The sequence below is a fragment of the Phoxinus phoxinus genome (assembly GCF_949152265.1).
Source record: "Phoxinus phoxinus genome assembly, chromosome: 25".
Lineage (NCBI taxonomy): Eukaryota > Metazoa > Chordata > Actinopteri > Cypriniformes > Leuciscidae > Phoxinus > Phoxinus phoxinus.
Window position 1 is genome coordinate 16,591,007 of NC_136900.1, and position 15,617 is coordinate 16,606,623.

Sequence of the window (15,617 nt, forward strand, 5' to 3'; positions counted from 1 at the left end):
TAGACAAATCCCTGACTGGATGCCAGATCAACTGGCGTTTCTACTTCCTTTCATTAGATTTCAAAGAGAGAGGACCAAACAGGCCATTTCATTGTTGAATGGTCAATGAACACTTCCCTGTATGTGGATATGGACTGTGTTTAAAGGCTTGCACAAACTTCAGATGTCAGTGAGACTTTTAGACATCAACTTTTATACCTTGACATCTTAATGCAAGTTTACAAAAAAAAATGTTTTAATGTTGTTTCAAACCTGACTTCTTTCGTGACTTTCTTCTGTAGAACACAGGAATCATTTTGAATAAAGTACTTATTGCTTCTTTTTCTCCCTTGCTAATTATAAGTTTAAGTTTTGGTTAACTCAATGATTCAAAGATTATCAATAAACAATGAATCAAGTTTTAGTTTTTAATTCTATGATCTAGCTGTGCTTTTAGATAGTTTATTCACTGTTGCGAAAGTGTGGAAAATGGCACAGTACTATTTCCCCTTTGTATTAAGTTATTAATTCACTTCATTTTAAAGCAAGAAATGTGTATTTGATCTATTTCTTTAATATAAATATTTTAATTATTTCTCTGGTCCTTTTGTCTCTTTTAGGCACTGTCTCTGATCGTCCTTCCTTTCATCCCTGCATCCAACCTGTTTTTCCCTGTGGGCTTTGTTGTTGCCGAAAGGGTCCTGTATGTGCCCAGCATGGGATTTTGTGTTTTGGTGGCCCATGGATTCAAACTCCTGTCCCAACGAGGGTAAAGGTCCTCTGATCAAATCCTTATACTTTAATCCTTTTCAGTGACTTGTTCAGAGACGAATTCTCTCGTTTTTGTGATGTTATCCAGAGGCCTAAAGAGAATGTCTTGGTTGCTCGTGGGAGTTCTTCTAACAACACACGCCTTGAAGACTTTCAACAGAAACTGGGACTGGGAGTCCGAATACACACTTTTTACATCTGCACTGAAAGTATGAACACATCCAAGGACACATTATTCATTTATAGATGCACATCTGGCCACAGGCTCATACATATTATATGCTTGTATTTTGAGACCATTACTTTGAATAAATCCTGCTAGTGAGTCTTATATCAAAGGACGAGTCCAGACGCTAACAAGAGTACAATGAAATGATGTCTGGAAAATATGATTTGTAATCTCAACCCTGGTATGCCTTAAACATTTTAAAATTGTTTTCCTCCAGGTGAACAGGAACAATGCCAAACTCTGGAACAATGTCGGACATGCTTTGGAGAATCAGAACAGTTATGAGAGAGCGTTGAGATACTTTCTTCAGGCCACAAGAGTGCAGCCAGGTAATTGACTCAACCAGGTAATCATTTTAAGGTTACCTAAGCATCTTTAAAGTAAACATGATCATTTCACTCACGTAATTCTGCGTGAAACAAGATATTCAATAGGAAAACATTTTTAAATTCTTTCATCAATTACTCACCCTCATTTCATTCCAAACCTGAAAGACTTTCGTTCATCTTCGGAACACAAATGAATATCTTTTTGGATGAAATCTAAGAGCTTTCTGTCCCTCCATAGACAGCTACGCAACTGAAACTCTGACGCTTCAAAAAGTTCATAAAGAGATCGTTCAACTAATCCATATGAATTGAGCGGTTTAGTCACACATTTTCTGAAGAGACTCGATCGCTTTATATGATGAACAGATTGAATTTAGACTTTTATTCACATATAAACAATAAGACAACGCACACATCAGTTATCAGTTAAACGGAAGCTCAAGCATGTTCGCTTGACCTCCAAGAACCAATGAGGTTCATTCTCGTGTTACGCAGCACATTTGAGCTTCCTCAAGAACCAATGAGGTTAATTCTTGTGTTAAGCAGCATGTTTGAGCTTCAGCAAGAACCAATGAGGTTCATTCTTGTGTTAAGCAGCACGTTTGAGCTTTAGTAAGAACCAATGAGGTTCATTCTCATGTTACGCAGCACGTTTGAGCTTTAGTAAGAACCAATGAGGTTCATTCTCATGTTACGCAGCACGTTTGAGCTTTAGCAAGAACCAATGAGGTTCATTCTCATGTTACGCAGCACGTTTGAGCTTCAGCAAGAACCAATGAGGTTCATTCTTGTGTTACGCAGCACGTTTGAGCTTTAGTAAGAACCAATGAGGTTCATTCTCATGTTACGCAGCACGTTTGAGCTTTAGCAAGAACCAATGAGGTTCATTCTCGTGTTACGCAGCACGTTTGAGCTTTAGTAAGAACCAATGAGGTTCATTCTCATGTTACGCAGCACGTTTGAGCTTTAGTAAGAACCAATGAGGTTCATTCTCGTGTTACGCAGCACGTTTGAGCTTTAGTAAGAACCAATGAGGTTCATTCTCATGTTACGCAGCACGTTTGAGCTTTAGTAAGAACCAATGAGGTTCATTCTCATGTTACGCAGCACGTTTGAGCTTTAGTAAGAACCAATGAGGTTCATTCTCATGTTACGCAGCACGTTTGAGCTTCAGCAAGAACCAATGAGGTTCATTCTTGTTACGCAGCACGTTTGAGCTTCAGCAAGAACCAATGAGGTTCATTCTTGTTACGCAGCACGTTTGAGCTTTAGTAAGAACCAATGAGGTTCATTCTTGTTACGCAGCACGTTTGAGCTTTAGTAAGAACCAATGAGGTTCATTCTTGTGTTACGCAGCACGTTTGAGCTTCCGCAAGAGGTTTGTTCTTGCGTGTCAAGCAGGTTCATTTGAGCTTCTGTTTATGTACGTAGATCAATGTTTATATGTGAATAAAAGACAAAATTAAATCTGTTCATCATATAAAGCAATCGAGTCTCTTCAGAACATTTTGGATTAAACCACTCAATTCATATGGATTAGTTTTACGATCTCTTTATGAACTTTTTGAAGCGTCAAAGTTTCAGTTGTTTGTTGTCATTGGAGGGACAGAAAACTCTAAATTTCATCAAAAACAGAACATTTGTGTTCTGAAGATGAATGGAATTCTTATGGGTTTGGAACGACATGAGGGTGAGTAATTAATGACATCAGCAGAAAATAAAGTTGTTTTAGAGAAAGAGCAAGTTGTTGCATTTTAATTTAAGATCATGAAAAAACTTTTTGGGACAGAGGGGGATAACATGCACCACTGAATCATTTACAGTAAGACCATTAAGAAAGTAAATGGTCAATTATATTTTCATGCAGACTTGAAGTTGTTTTTAAGGAGTCATTTTAGACAAAAGTGCTAATGATAAGTGACAGTTTGTCTTTGGGAAGGATTTTGCACCAAATTGTTTTCCACAGACACAAAATACTTAAAAGACTTCAATTCATAATATTTCCAACAGTTCTTTCAAAAATGTTGGCAGTGGAAGTTAACTTTGAGCCTATTTTAAACAAAACTCTCCATCGGATATGTTGTTTTAGGGAGGTGTGGGAAATTCTGCCTTATTATTATAAGTTTGGAGACGTTTTGGTAAGGACAATTTCAAATTGTGTATAAGCTAACAAGAAGTAGTTTATGTAGTATTTCATGGGACTGTATGAAAACATTGGCCTATAAAACTACTTTAGCACTTTAGTGTCTTGAGAATATGTGGATTTAAGGATTTGATGCGAGAAGATGTGGATTTAGGTTTTGTATTGGGTCTGCTGAATCGTTGTCAGGCTACCTGTGAGAAAGATAACTTTGGCTGCCAAAGTCATTAAACTATTGACTTTAATTGTTTAAGTTATGTTGGTTTATTGAGCTAACATGACTTTAGAGATCCACCACCCAAGATGTGTTTTTCCAAGATTAACTCTGTAAGCACATTAATGGATCAGGAAATCCTGGGCAGGCTATCTATACGCGTCAGCTTGCTTTTCATAACATTAATTCTGTACCGATTCGGTGTGATCAGATGTTTCTCAGAAAATACTGGTAGCATTATCAGTTTTACACATCGAAACCTACCAATGCTAATGGTTAGCTCTCTGTTGTTCGAGGTTACGCAGGCCACATGGCTATAAAAGCTTGTAAAGGGAGAGCTTTCACAGGAGGTGCTTTTCCTCCTCCCAGTCTTTCCTGCCGATTTCACGTCCCAAATGTGTATTAAACTGGTCAGCTGCCTGTAACTGTTATAATTTGTTGCTCTCGAGCCATATAATTCACATTCCACTATGTACTCTGTCTTTGACGTTTAGTCTGTGCTATTTTCTTGATTCATGACTTATACTAAACATTGTGTCCTCTTCTAAGATGACATTGGGGCCCACATGAACGTTGGGAGAACCTACAAGAACCTAAACAGGTCCAGAGAGGCAGAGGAGGCATATCTAATCGCAAAATCCCTTATGCCACAGGTATGAAATTCCCATATAAGGGAAAAAAGGAGAGATTTTGTTATAACAAACTTTGATATGAATAATAAAAAAATTATTTAACTTTTCAATATTTTTAGCAATTTTGCTCAGTGGCACAAAAAATGAACTATAAATTTGTGTAAAATGTTGATTTAAAAAAAATACAAGAACATGACCATGTATCTTCTCCTACATCATGAAGTGATAAACTATCACTGCCTGAATGTTACAAAACCCAACAAGCTCATCTGTAATTTTGAAGAGGATCATAATTTAAGGGAAGTTTTGGCCTGTGAGTTATTGGCTCACAGGGACTGTTAAAAGGTCTGTGATCTCGTTCCACCTTTTCTCACTATTTTCTACAAATAGAATGCAAAAAAAGGCTGAATAACTAATAGTTTGTGGCCTTTAGTCCATGTGTATTTGCATTCATCTATATGCCCATGTAGTCCTAAATTTTATCAATGTTGAAAACGTTTGTGCTCCGAAATATTTTTGTTGAAACATACATTTACTACTATTATACTATGTAATATTGGTTTACATTAGTTTGAAAGTCTATGTGCTATTACATTGGATGATAACTGTTAATTGTGACCGGCTCTGTGACTATCACTCAATTTGCCCAGGTTCGAGTGATACAACGTCTACTAAATGTAAACTAAATAACAGACTAGTATAGTCATATTTTTGTCTTATCAGATGCCTTGTCTTAAGAGAATGCCCCTCAATATCATTTGCAGCAGATTAGCAAGTAGCAAATTATGGTTCATAGCTGTGATGTACCTAAAGCATATTGGCTATTTAAAAATGCTCCATCCACGTCTTGACCAATTCTCTTGAAAGCAATCTTATGGCCTTTAACTTCACATGGGTCTATATTTCATGTTGGAATGTAGAAGGAACATACTGAATATATTATTGTTATAATTTGAGTCAAATGTATGTATATGTAAATGCTTACAACCTTGGCTGATCTTTCCAAAACACATTGGCAGATCATTCCAGGGAAGAAGTATGCAACCCGTGTGGCCCCCAACCATCTGAACGTCTACATTAACCTGGCGAACCTAATTCGGGCGAATGACTCTCGCCTGGAGGAAGCCGACCAACTCTATAGACAGGCCATCAGCATGAGACCGGACTTCAAGCAAGCCTACATCAGTCGGCAAGTCTCCGTTCATGCTGACAGGGTCAAAAATGTGTTTGTAAACTTGCTAACTTACTGACAGGGCCAAATGAAACTGAATGTGTTGTAGTTCAGACAGTATTTTGGCTTTGATGATAATTTCTTTAGCCCATGTGTACACTGGATGATGTTCAAGAGATACGATCTTGTAAAAGAATTGAGCATCTGTGTTTTACAATTTCACACCCATCCTGGATTTTTTTTTGCTATCCCTAAGAAAATATTTCTCATAGATATGAGCTGAAGTTGCATGCCATAGTAAAAGACTATCGGAGTTTGCTGTTTTTGTTACATTTGCATGAAGTGAAAATGTACTTAGCCTTCACACTTTGTGATTTCTCTCTGCATGTCTCATCCTGTAAATGAAATGTTCATCAGATAAGCTATTGAAAGTGGATTTACTGGAATGCCTTGGTTCTCACGAACTAACAAAGCTAACCAAAGAAAAAGTCAAAACCTAAACCTTTGTATTACTCAAACTATTTGCTAAGAAAATATCGCTTAAAGAAACTGATCTTTCTTGTTGTACATGTGTATTAGATTTTCGAGGTGTCCTGTGAGAGGTATTCCAAAAATGTCTTTTTGTTTCTCTCAAAACTCAGAGGGGAGCTTCTTCTGAAAATGAACAAGCCCAATGAGGCGAAGGACGCCTACCTACGAGCACTGGAGCTGGACCATACCAATGCAGACCTCTGGTACAATCTGGCTATCGTCAATATCGAGATGAAGGACCCCTCAGAGGCTCTGAGAAACTTTAATCGCGCATTGGACCTGAATCCACGGCACAAACTGGCACTATTCAACTCCGCACTTCTCATGCAAGAGTCAGGTGTGTGGGCAAAAGTCATTTAATGAAATTAGCTCTGTCCCATCACGTAGTGAGCTGCCTTCTAAGCACCCCAACCATCATAAGCAACTCATTTTGAAAGCTATTTTTATTGATAAGTTTCAGGACTTTGTGACTCACATGTTGATAAGCTAGCAGTGCTATATACAAAAAAGCATAACAATTCATACACACAAATATTAGGACAAAAGAAAACACTGAGCTGTTTTTCATCGATACTTTACAGAAAACAATAAGTAAAAATTCTCTCGTTTCATCCTTCATCCTAGATTTATTTTTTTCTACTAAGCTGAAGTCTTTGATTTGCCTTCTCTGTAAAATATGCATGCTATTAAGGATGCACCGATTTTTTTTATTCTTTATATTTGTAAGCCAAAGACCGATATATATTGGCCAATAAATCTAAATCCATTTTTTTTTATAATTTTTGAGAGCCTGATTACTAAAACAAAAGTCTCACCATTAAAAGCGATGTCCCAAACACAAAAATATAATGTTCTCATAATTTTATGTAGCCTATATGACAGACTTGCACCTGCATTTTTTTTTTAATGATTCCAATCATATTTCAAGAAATTCAAAACCATCATGGCGAACAGCGCGCATTTAAAGTGTCTCAGCTGAAGGAAATAATCCATCATTTATCGGCTTTAATATATCGGCCAACTTTTCTAATTGGGACGATAACATTAAAAATAGACATATATTGACCTATTATATCGTGGCCGATATATCGTGCATCACTACATGCTACGACGCCTTTGAATTTGACTATGCATCTTTGGCTATGAGACACAGCGTTTGCGTCGGGATGTTTAGAAAGCTCACTAGCTTCTAAAGAAATAAGGTTGCAAAATACACTCCCTAATTTTTTATTTATCAGACCTGAGCTTTAAAAAACATTGGGTCCATTGCAAACGTTAAAGCGCTCAATAAATATCCATGTGAAATCGACAGTTTTTGATTCACATGAGGTTAGACAAGCCAAGTTATTAACCTATGGATTCTTTGCGTGCCACCTCAAGGGAAGGCAGCAACCTCTCACCTAATTCGGTCATGTTCTCATGCCTGAAAATGTTAGCGTTTGATCCAGCAGCTATAAGTTTAAATTGAATTTGACTCATTGACCCTAACTTTGAGTTTTATGCCATTTTTTTCACTCTTAACTTTGAATAGCAGGAAAAGACTGATGGATTCGTGCAGTTCGAGCGAGGCATTAGTTTGTCATTTTTCTGAGATTAGCACACCTACGCTGCAGCAATGTAAATACGGCGAATACAACGGCTCTATTTGCACATGGTTTTAGGCCTCTTGTTCAGACTGTTTAATCATGTGACTGAGGAAGCATGTTGCGATCAATTCACAGGCCTGCTTGACACAACTGTTATTCTTTCATTTGGTTTTGTAGTTGTGCCCATCCATATTGGTTTTCAAATAAAAGCAGGTTTGTTTTAAATCAAACCTGCTTTCCACGGTTTCCCCACTTTTGGCCTACTGTAGTTATTTTGAACAGTCTTCATGGGGTAATAAAAAGCTGACCGACACTCCTTACCCTCATTCTGACCTTATTGTTGCAACATAGGATGGTGCACAAGGTAGATCTTGTTACGAAGTCAAAGACAGAGCCAAAATAATACAGATAGCAGTGTCAGGCTTTTTGGCACATTACTCCAAACAAAAAATGAAAGCCTACTATTTCGGACAGGACACTGATTTAATAAGACTTTATTAAAAATGATGACCATGGCATGACTTAAAATGCATAAACTTAGTTAATGTGGTTTAACTTAATCTAAATAACCTAGATTTTGGGTATGCGCTATTTGAATATAATTGACTTTAGTTGCTCACAAGATTTGCAGAATCAGGGACATCTGGTAACATTACTCTATTCACATTTGTTTTTTGGGTTGTTTTATTACAATATTTAAAAAAAATTATTTCATTTTTAACTCATCATTTGATACAGTAAATCGTCATGATTCTCAATACCATTTATGATAACATGGCAAAACCCAATATGCTATTGAACACTCCTTCATTTAATTAAAACGTTATAGGAAACCAAACAAGAAACCTCCTTGCCCACTTTTACTTTCATTGTGTGGAAGTTTGTATATTCTGTTATGAATAACTTTCATATGGAAAGTCATATGGATTGGAACAACATGATTCAATTATGACAGAATCAGTTTTTTTTTTTACATTCACATAAGACAACATAATCATTTACAATATATTTAATAATTATAATTATCTTTACAGCAATCAAGTGTCCCACCTATTTACAGTCACTTAAGACATGACTTATAATTTGTAATATATTAATAATTATAATTACCTTTATTGTTATTTATAATTATATTTAATTTTGTCCCACCTGTTTACAGTCACTTAAGACATGACTTAGAATTTATAAAAATATATTAATAATTAAACATAGGAGGATTATAATTATATTGATAATTGATTGCATCAAATATTAATACTTATTATTCATCAAATTATAACTTGTATAATTTAATCATCATCAATGTGCACATATAATATATATTAGTGGTGTAACGGTACATAGAAGTCACGGTTTGGTACATACCTTGGTTTTGGGGTCACGGCTCAATAATACAGAATAGGAAAAATGGTCACACTTTAGTTTAGGGTGCAATTCTCACCATTACCTAACTATTAACTATGACTTATGCCTCAAACCCCTAATAACGGCTTTTTAGTTAGTATGGTTAAATTAAGGGATGTAGAATAAGGTCATGCAGAATAAGGCATTAATATGTGTTTTATAAGTACTAATAAACAGCCAATATCCTAATAATATGCATGCTAATAAGCAACTAGTAATAATCAACTAATAGTGAGAATTTTACCCTAAACTAAAGTGTAACTGGAAAAAGCAGAAAATCCACAATGCCAGGTTTCTTTTCTTATTAGTGCAATTGACAGTAGAGCAATTACAGTCTGTTCCACCTAGCGGCATTTTTAGTCTCCCTGGGGTAGTTGGTACAGTACAGCCTCTTTTAGTGTATTAAGCACAAAGCAGTAAACATAATTACATAGGTCATATTGTTTCGCAGGGCTGACAAAAAAAAAAAAAAAGGTATTTGGTCACAATCAGCTACAAAACTGAACAGCATCTCATGTTCTAAAAGTACAAATTAAACTTGTGCATCAGGAGTGTTACAATTTGCTCCACTTAGTAAATTTGTGTGAATGTGAACAATGCTCGGGACAGTTGACGGGGCAGTGCTGCATTGTCACCAAAGTTTAAACCTTGCATTTGCTAACAGGTAGGATATATACAGAAATTGAATAAAGTTATCAAACTCTTCACTGCATAAATTATAAATTAAATATAGATTAATTCTTATTAAAGCTACACATATTATTCAGTCAAGAGCCGTGTGTGATTTTTCTCTTTTTCTTTTGTTCTTTGATTATCCTTAATGACAGACAAAAGTGGGTTTGTTCGACTGCTGTCACTTTAAGACCTGCTGGAGATGACGCGGATCTGTTATATATTCTCTTGTCTTTATATTAATTTAATACTTTATTTAACTTATTTAATTGAGCCTGCAAGGATGCTCTGCATAATTCTGTGGTGTTGTTTTCTTCCAACTATTTTGGTCTTAACTTGGTACTGAAATACTGGTACATTTGACATCCCTAGTTTCTTGTCCTTTACACTTTTATTTCTCCACGCTATAAGTAGCAAAACAGAACTCTACTTAAAAGTTTAGCCATTCGACTAACCGTTTGATTTTATTTTGGATTTAATCTATCTGTAACATTTGCACCAATCCTATGTCTTAATTTTCTTCTTTTTAGGTGAGGCAAAATTTCGTCCAGAGGCAAACCGTCGCTTTCTCACCTATGTGAAAGAGGAGCCGGATGATGCTAACGGCTACTTCAACCTGGGCATGCTGGCGATGGATGCTAACGAGAATGAAGAGGCAGAGCGCTGGATGCGGGAGGCCATTCGACTGCAACCCGGCTTCCGCAGTGCTTTGTTTAACTTGGCTTTGCTCTACTCTCAGTCACAACGTGAACTGGATGCTCTCCCAGTGCTAGAGGAGCTGCTGCGGTACCACCCGGAGCACGTCAAAGGCCTGATCCTCAAGGGAGACATCCTCATGAACCACCGCAAGGATACACGTGGTGCAAAGGCCTGTTTCGAACGCATCTTAAACATGGACCCCAGCAACGTGCAGGCCAAGCACAACCTCTGCGTGGTGTACTTCGAAGAACGGGAGCTCCAACGTGCCGAACGCTGTCTGGTAGAGACACTGGCTATGGCCCCACACGAAGAGTACATTCGACGACACCTCGCCATTGTACGCAACAAAATGGCCGCCATGAGTGCCGCGGGGCAGCCGATTGTGCAGACAGAGGGCAGCAGTGTGGCAGACAAAGCGCAAGAGCAACATCAACAGGGCAAAAAGGAGGGGGAGGAGGAAGGGCGAGGAGTTGCTTCAGGAGCAGTGGAGGCCGCCAGGAAAGAGAAGAATATGAGGAAATCCTCCCCCACAGAAAGCGTCAGCGGCCAGGGCCACGGCCAATCAAAGAATTTGGATGCAGACCAGCCTGACAAGAGGACTAACAGCAAATCCACAAAAGAGATTAAAGATATAGAAAAGAAAAGGGCGGCCGCCTTGAAGAGACTGGAGGAGATTGAACGCATATTAAGCAGCGATTAACCTTGTTTATCAACCACCACACTATTTTTATATATAACTATTTAAAGCGCAAGAACGAGACTCCTGTGTTTTTCCTCCACAAATTGAGCCCTTGTTTATGCATGTCTTGTGGCGCTTTTGTTTGATTTGGTTTGTTTCTTTTATATAAGGTGCGGTATACCTCCTTTCCCCACAGCTTTAATTATGTAAAGCTGTTTGGCTTAAAAAGGAAACCAGGTGTGCATTCACAACATGCTCTGAAAAAGCACAAAATTAGGTACTTTTTTAAAGAAACCCTGCGAAAAAAATCTTATATTACCATATTGTTTATTTATGATTGTCTATATTTGAGTCACTGGATTAGTTTTTGTCACTTTTGTGTATTGGTTTAACTTACCACTGGCAAGTATTACTCATAATCACAAATAAAATGTTGGTATATTAGCCAGCCCATTTTAAAGCGGGGCCTCTGAGTGGTCCGTCACTTGGCCGTTGGGTTTTAGATCAGCAAACCCCTCCCCTTCTTTGCATGACTTCACCGGTTTTTTCCAATTCTCAGCTGCTGTTTGTTGACGTGTCATTATTGTTGTTGTTATTTTTGTCTCGACGCTGAATGGTGTCAGTGTTTAATTATATCCTTTGACATAATCTAATTCTGAATTAGGGTCACCTCCCTTCGCCAGCCCTCTTTTTGAAGGCTTCTGGGATTTTTCAATATGGCTTGCATTCTCTTTGGGCTCTTACTGATTTCACAGATTGGTCATGCAGAGCCAGACGTTGCTTTTCATTTGGACTTTTTGCTTTACTTTTTAATGTTTTCTGCTGCTTTTAGCTCTGTTTCTTGTTCTCCCCACAAAGACTAAGCCATAACATTAAAATCAAGTTAAGCAGAAAAAAAATGAAAACCTTCATTTAATGAATTAATTCCCCCAAAATTAAACTTGTCATCCTTTGCGTAACCTCATATGATTTCAAACTTGTATGACTTCTCTGCAACATAAAATCATTTTTTTTATACCTCCTAATGTTATAAATGATGCAAAAACATCATATGACTTCTGAGCTGTGCAATAGTTTTTTTTTTTTTGACTAACAAAAACAAATTTAAATGATTTGTTTTAAGTTTAAATAAATTATTCAATGAAAATCCCGATTTAAGCTCACCTAGGCAAGTTCATAAGATAACTAGTGATGTCAGATTGACCCATCATTTTGAATGATCTTTTCAATTTAGCATTCAATCTAGTTCTGTGAGTGATTTGTTTGATTCGCTGATCCAACGATACACTCGAAGCAGTTTACAGCTCACTGGAAAATAAGATTTTCCATGAATTACAAGAATGTTGGTCTGTTCCTCATACAGTTATCATATGACTTCAAAAGACTTCACATATGGTACATATGTAGTCATTGGACCATGAAACTATAATGTTGCTTTTTTTGAAACTCCAGTCTCCATTCATTGCAATTGCACTGACATGAACGAACGGTACAGTTCTTGAAAGTGTCGTCTTTTGTGTTCCACAGAAGAAAGAAATTCATAAAGGTTTGGAAAAAAAATTTGATGACAGAATAATAATTTTTGGGTGAACTGTATGGCGAACATCTCTGTGTAGCCCCAAATTTTTGCGGGTTCTTTTAGCTTTGTTTTTGAAAAGAATCAATCACTTTTTTTAAAGCTAAGATTATACGCCGCTGTGTTACTTCAGTATTTTAATGTGCTGCAGATGAGCATATTGTTTCCTGTGGAGCTGAAACAACCATGCGCTCTCGCTGGAATCCTGTCGTCGTTTTACTGTTTACTTTGAAGGCAGCGCCTGAAATAACTTCTATCTCCTTTGACCTTTTTGAAGATCTTCACAGGAAAAAAAAAAAAAAAGCTACCTGAGAGCTCACTGATTTGTCAAGGCAAAGTCCTTAAAGCCTGTAAGTGCATTTCCATATATTCTACAATGCTAGCGGTATTAACTCGTGAAAATTCAGAGGTGTTATTTTGTTGCATTAAATTAAGGCACTTTAAGTAGTCGCCTTTAACTGTCACCCTTTTCCGATTAAGTAGTGGACTCACAGTATTATCTGCTGTTTTGCCAATTGAGATCATCCATACAACTTGAGCGAGAAACCTGATAACTACACCTGTTTGCTCTTTCTTTTGGAAACTTGTGCATCTAAATCTTTTTTTATTTTACTGTACATTTTATAGTATAAGGACAGAGTTACATGGTTGTATCATGTTAATTTTAAAATATTTAGTGTTAGGAGTTCACCTCTCTAAGAGGTTTATTTCCCACTAGATCATCTCACTCAACTCTCATTCAGCTGTATCTGATATGTCATATTTCAAGTTTCCCTCGGCTCAGCTTGAGTCCTAATGATGTTTTAGGACCTTTTCCTCATGTTTACTCATGCTGTGCTTTTACACCAAATCCCATTTCTTACATCTTGATTTATAGTATTTGCTTTTTTACTTGGACTAATGTGTGACTTATGAGTGGTGGTGGGACCTATGGTTTTCCAATAAAAACAACTTACATCAGGAATGTCTCATAAATTCACTTTTTATATGCATTCTGGCAGCTGCAAACAAGCCACCGCAGAGACCTGATCAATTTTTTCGATTTGCGAAATCCACACGGTCCAAAATTACTCCCCACGCCTTTGACTCGTGTGCTACCCAAAGGCTGTAACTGTCATTTTACTTGTTGTCAAGGCCTCAGGTTTCAGCATTGAGCTTGTGTTGCAATAGTGCTCGCTGTAATGTGATATGTGCGCAATGAAGTGCGCTGCAAACAAGTGGTACTTTGTTGCATTTGTTGAACAATTTGTCATGATATTGATCTTGGTAATTAACAAATCTTTGTGTAACCCATTAACTCAAGCTGCCAGATTTTTGTGGAAATGGGCTTATGCTAAGAGTGGAAGGCCCATAACTAGGATTTGTTTAAAAACCGTGAGATCCGTCGCAAACGTAATTATGCACAGAATCTGGCAGGCAGAGGAGACTAAACCACAGGAACTTGGGCTTTAAATCGTCTGCAGAGCTCCCAGTTTAAAAAACAAGATTGTCATCACATTGACATTTGATCACACAAGATGTTTAATATGATTATGCTTTTAGTCCATGTGAGAGCACAATTTATATTATTGGATTAAAGGCTCAATGACTCTTTTGTAGTGGAAATGCCTGATTACAGTTTAAATGACCATGTCTCTGGTTTGAGAAGTCATGAACTGGTCCATGCCCTATGGAGGAGGAACGAAAATTAGCTGTTGGAGATGATAAACTATATGGAAGATGGTCAGACTAAGTCCTTAATGAGTATTAAGCATTTGCAATTTTATTAAACCTTCAGTGTTTATTGTAATTAACATGATTTATATTTCGTCCCCTTGGAATTATAAGGTTCTACCTGACATTTTTGTCAAAATTGAGTTATTCACATATTCTTATTCTGTGACAACTTATTTACATTATGTGATGTGTACATTTTGGAACTTTTTATTTAGAAAATAAAAAGGTTCTTTCTACACAGTCGAATGGAATGCAAAAACTTTAAAGCTCAATATCTCAAAACCAGTCAAGGCAAGGCAAGTTTATTTATATAGCACATTTCATACACAGTGGTAATTCAAAGTGCTTTACATAGAGGAAATTAAAATAATCAAAAGAAATAAGAATAATTGAAACAGTTTATAAAATAAAATACAGTGCAAACAGTCGGACGCACAGTGGCACAGTGCTCATTCAGTAAATGCAAAGTTAAACAGATGTGTTTTGAGTCTGGATTTGAATGTGGCTACTGTAGGAGCACACCTGATCTCTTCTGGAAGCTGGTTCCAGCTGCTGGCATAATAGCTAAAAGCGGACTCGCCGTGCTTTGAGTGAACCCTTGGTATTTCTAGTTGATGTGATCCTAATGATCTGAGTGATCTGTTGGGTTTATATTCAGTGAGCATATCTGCAATGTATTGAGGTCCTAGGCCATTAAATGATTTATATACCAGTAATAATACTTTAAAATCAATCCTAAATGTGACTGGGAGCCAGTGTAAAGACCTGAAGACTGGTGTGATATGTTCATATTTTCTGGTTCTGCTCAGAATCCTGGCAGCAGCGTTCTGTACGAGCTGCAACTGTCTTATGGTCTTTTTGGGAAGGCCAGTGAGGAGTCCATTACAATAATCCACCCTGCTGGTGATGAAAGCGTGCACAAGTTTCTCTAAGTCTTGACTGGAAACAAAGCATCGAATTCTTGCAATAGTTTTCAGATGATAGTATGCTGATTTAGTTATTGCTTTGACATGACTATTAAAGCTAAGGTCTGACTCTAGAGACACACCAAGATTCCGGACTTGATTTTCAGTTGTTTGACCCCTAGAGTGAAGGTATGCATTCACCTTGAGAACTTCACCTTTGTTTCCAAACGCAATGACTTCAGTTTTGTCTTTTTTTTAACTGAAGAAAGTTTTGACACATCCAACTGTTTACTTCATCAATGCATTGGAACAGGGAGTCAATGGGGCTGTAATCGTTAGAAGATAGGGCTAAGTAGATCTGTGTGTCGTCTGCATAGCTGTGGT

General features: G+C 37.2%; 1 protein-coding gene across 1 annotated transcript in view; it reads left to right on the forward strand.

The window, feature by feature from the left end:
* tmtc3 (transmembrane O-mannosyltransferase targeting cadherins 3) overlaps window positions 1-13,567 on the forward strand; it is a 37,146-nt gene extending 23,579 nt beyond the window's left edge. Inside the window, exons 8-14 of the mRNA XM_079603083.1 lie at window positions 600-748; window positions 839-959; window positions 1,197-1,308; window positions 4,212-4,315; window positions 5,314-5,483; window positions 6,107-6,333; window positions 10,189-13,567. Coding sequence (XP_079459209.1) covers window positions 600-748; window positions 839-959; window positions 1,197-1,308; window positions 4,212-4,315; window positions 5,314-5,483; window positions 6,107-6,333; window positions 10,189-11,057 — 1,752 coding nt within the window. The 3' untranslated portion in view covers window positions 11,058-13,567. The remainder of the gene's footprint in view (window positions 1-599; window positions 749-838; window positions 960-1,196; window positions 1,309-4,211; window positions 4,316-5,313; window positions 5,484-6,106; window positions 6,334-10,188) is intronic.
* The last annotated feature ends 2,050 nt before the right edge of the window (window positions 13,568-15,617 follow it).